This window comes from Etheostoma spectabile, chromosome 5 (genome assembly GCF_008692095.1).
Source record: "Etheostoma spectabile isolate EspeVRDwgs_2016 chromosome 5, UIUC_Espe_1.0, whole genome shotgun sequence".
In the NCBI taxonomy this organism is placed as follows: Eukaryota; Metazoa; Chordata; class Actinopteri; order Perciformes; family Percidae; genus Etheostoma; species Etheostoma spectabile.
In genome coordinates this window covers 22,017,120-22,019,543 of record NC_045737.1, presented here as the reverse complement: position 1 = coordinate 22,019,543, position 2,424 = coordinate 22,017,120, and the positions used below count along the sequence as shown (strand labels likewise).

Genomic DNA, 2,424 nt, shown 5'->3' with positions numbered 1-2,424 from the left:
CACATTGGATGTCTGCATCATCTCTAAATACGAATAAATGTGGTGTTTCCATTATTTTCACCTCCATTACTTCTTACTTAAAACAGTACGAACATAGTTTTACTATAGTAAAGGTAGTGCTTTTCACATTTTGTTTTTATAGCTGTGTATGTACGCTAAGACATCTTACCTGGGCATATTGGAATCTTTGCTCTTTTAACTGTTTCTCTCAAATGGTACAGTGTATAATTGTTTGTAATTCTTATTTGTATACAAAAAAAAAGTATATGTTCAATAACTAGACTAAAACCAGAAACCTACTTAGGCATTCAGCTAAAATTACAATCAGCAGTGTTTGATAGGTACCAGACTAAAATCTATTCTGTTTTGAATGCGTGGTGAACAGATTCGACAGCAGTGTGTTAGCATTTGAACAAAGTTCTGTAAATCCACAGTGTTGTTCACATTGTGGTTAAAGTCATGGGATAAGCCCACATGAACTGTTGCTGTGCAGACTGTAGTTGTAGTTTTACACATGTGACACCAGTTGCGCCCACTGTCATTTAGCAATAAAAAAAAAACTAGTTCCAGAGAAGCAGTGAAGAGTATGTTAAACCCATGGCAATCATCACTGTACATACTGCTGCTTCTTTGAGGTTTAGTGGAAGGACTAATTGTGTTAACTTGATATTACAGCTGACTATAATTGACCAAAGCATGTTATTCGTGTTCATATTAATTTCCAAACTTCAAGACAACAATTTAGCACTTAGGTAACCCAGTGAACAGTGATCCTGCTTCAGTTTTTGACTATTATTTTATCATCTCAACCAACAACTGAGACTTGGCTGCTGAACAGCAATTTTTTTTTTAATGCAATAAACTTATAAAATAATCTAAAAAACAAAGTAGACTTAACATGTTTTTTCCTACTGTACAAAGATTAATGTAGGAAACCAAAACATTAGGGCTGCAAGAAACAGCTATTGTTATGTAAATGGCTGTCAGCTATGTGTATGAAGTATAAACAATTGGCAGTTAACTGCCGGAAAAAATGAAAAAAGCTTGCATGGCCCTAAGACAGATCAGAAAAAAAAGAAACAAAAGCAGTTAAAGAGGTGTGGGGCCGACGAATCGTTCGGGCAATATAAACACATACAACTTTAGGTTTAGATCTCACCACAGCTGCACCCCGGCCTGTCTGCACTCCTCCCAGCCACGGCATGTGGATGGGTGTGCCGGGGCTACTGTGAGTGTACGGTGTGGTGCCGTGGAGGGCGGTAAAGTCATCACGTGCGTGAACCACCAGGAAGTCATCACTACAAGCACTACAGAGACAGAATGATAATTAGGTATGTTATGTATTTTCATGACAGTAACAGTTAAATCTTAAAGGGAATACTGCAGATGTTTGGGAAAATACCTAAGTTAAAAAAGATTCATATCAATGTCATCTCTATGTGATCAGTTCAGAAAAATTACACCAGCATTACAATTTTATGTTAGTACTGTATGCATTTATAGAGCAGAGACGGGAAGTAACAAAGTACAAATACTTCATTTCTGTACTCAAGTAGATTTTTCAGATATTTTTACTTTACTTATTTAGTATTTATATTTGTGTCGACTTTTTATTTGTACTCCTTACATTTTAACACAATTAATTATCAGTACTTTCTATTACTTACATTTTACAAAATTAACTCGTTACTTTAGTTTTGTACAAAAGGTCGTCTATCAGGTGTGATTGTGAGTGCATCTCTGAGAATAGCGCGGACATGCGCCTCACACCGTGAGCGTGCGCACGCCACACTGAGAAAAAAGTGAGAGAAAAGAAAAAAAGACTAGCTGTCCAGTTGGAGGATAATCAGTTGAGATTGTGTGTGTGTGTGTGTGTGTGTGTGTGTGTGTGTGTGTGTGTGTGTGTGTGTGTGTGTGTGTGTGTGTGTGTGGTGTGTGCGCCTTGAGAACTGTAAGTCGTAAAACTAATGTTGTCAGTTCATTTAAGCCTGTTGTTGTATTGGTCTATAGTTCTTGCACATTTAAAGTAAGTTAGCTAGTGATTTAGTTGTTTGTGTTCTTCACCTGTTAGCTAGGTTGCACCTGGCTGTTGATTCATAATGGCGATTGTTGAACGCCCTTGCTCACGTTTGTATTTTAGGTGCATTATTGACATGCTACAGTTAGGCTATACTGCATTAAGATAATGTAATTAATAGTGGGTTTATTGTTATCATTTACTAGCATATATAGGATTTCTATGCATTATGTATGGTAGCCTTTGCAATGTTATTTCTCTGCAGTACCACACAAAACACAGCCATAGAGCTACCCATGCCCATGTTTGTACTGATGTTTTATTGTATTAAAGCATCAAAAGAGAGTAGTTGTCTCCGTCCGTGTTTTAAAAGACACACCTGGGGTGAAGTTGGAAACCAGAATCAG

The 2,424-nt window shown here is 37.1% G+C and overlaps 1 protein-coding gene across 5 annotated transcripts in view; it reads right to left on the bottom strand.

The window, feature by feature from the left end:
* dmxl1 (Dmx like 1) overlaps window positions 1-2,424 on the bottom strand; it is a 64,188-nt gene that overhangs the window by 9,868 nt on the left and 51,896 nt on the right. For 3 of the 5 annotated variants that reach the window (XM_032515614.1, XM_032515612.1, XM_032515611.1), the window contains one exon: window positions 1,160-1,307. In XM_032515614.1, coding sequence (XP_032371505.1) covers window positions 1,160-1,307 — 148 coding nt within the window. Of the gene's footprint in view, window positions 1-1,138; window positions 1,308-2,424 lie in introns of all 5 variants that reach the window. The other 2 variants (XM_032515610.1, XM_032515613.1) reach the window with 1 other exon arrangement.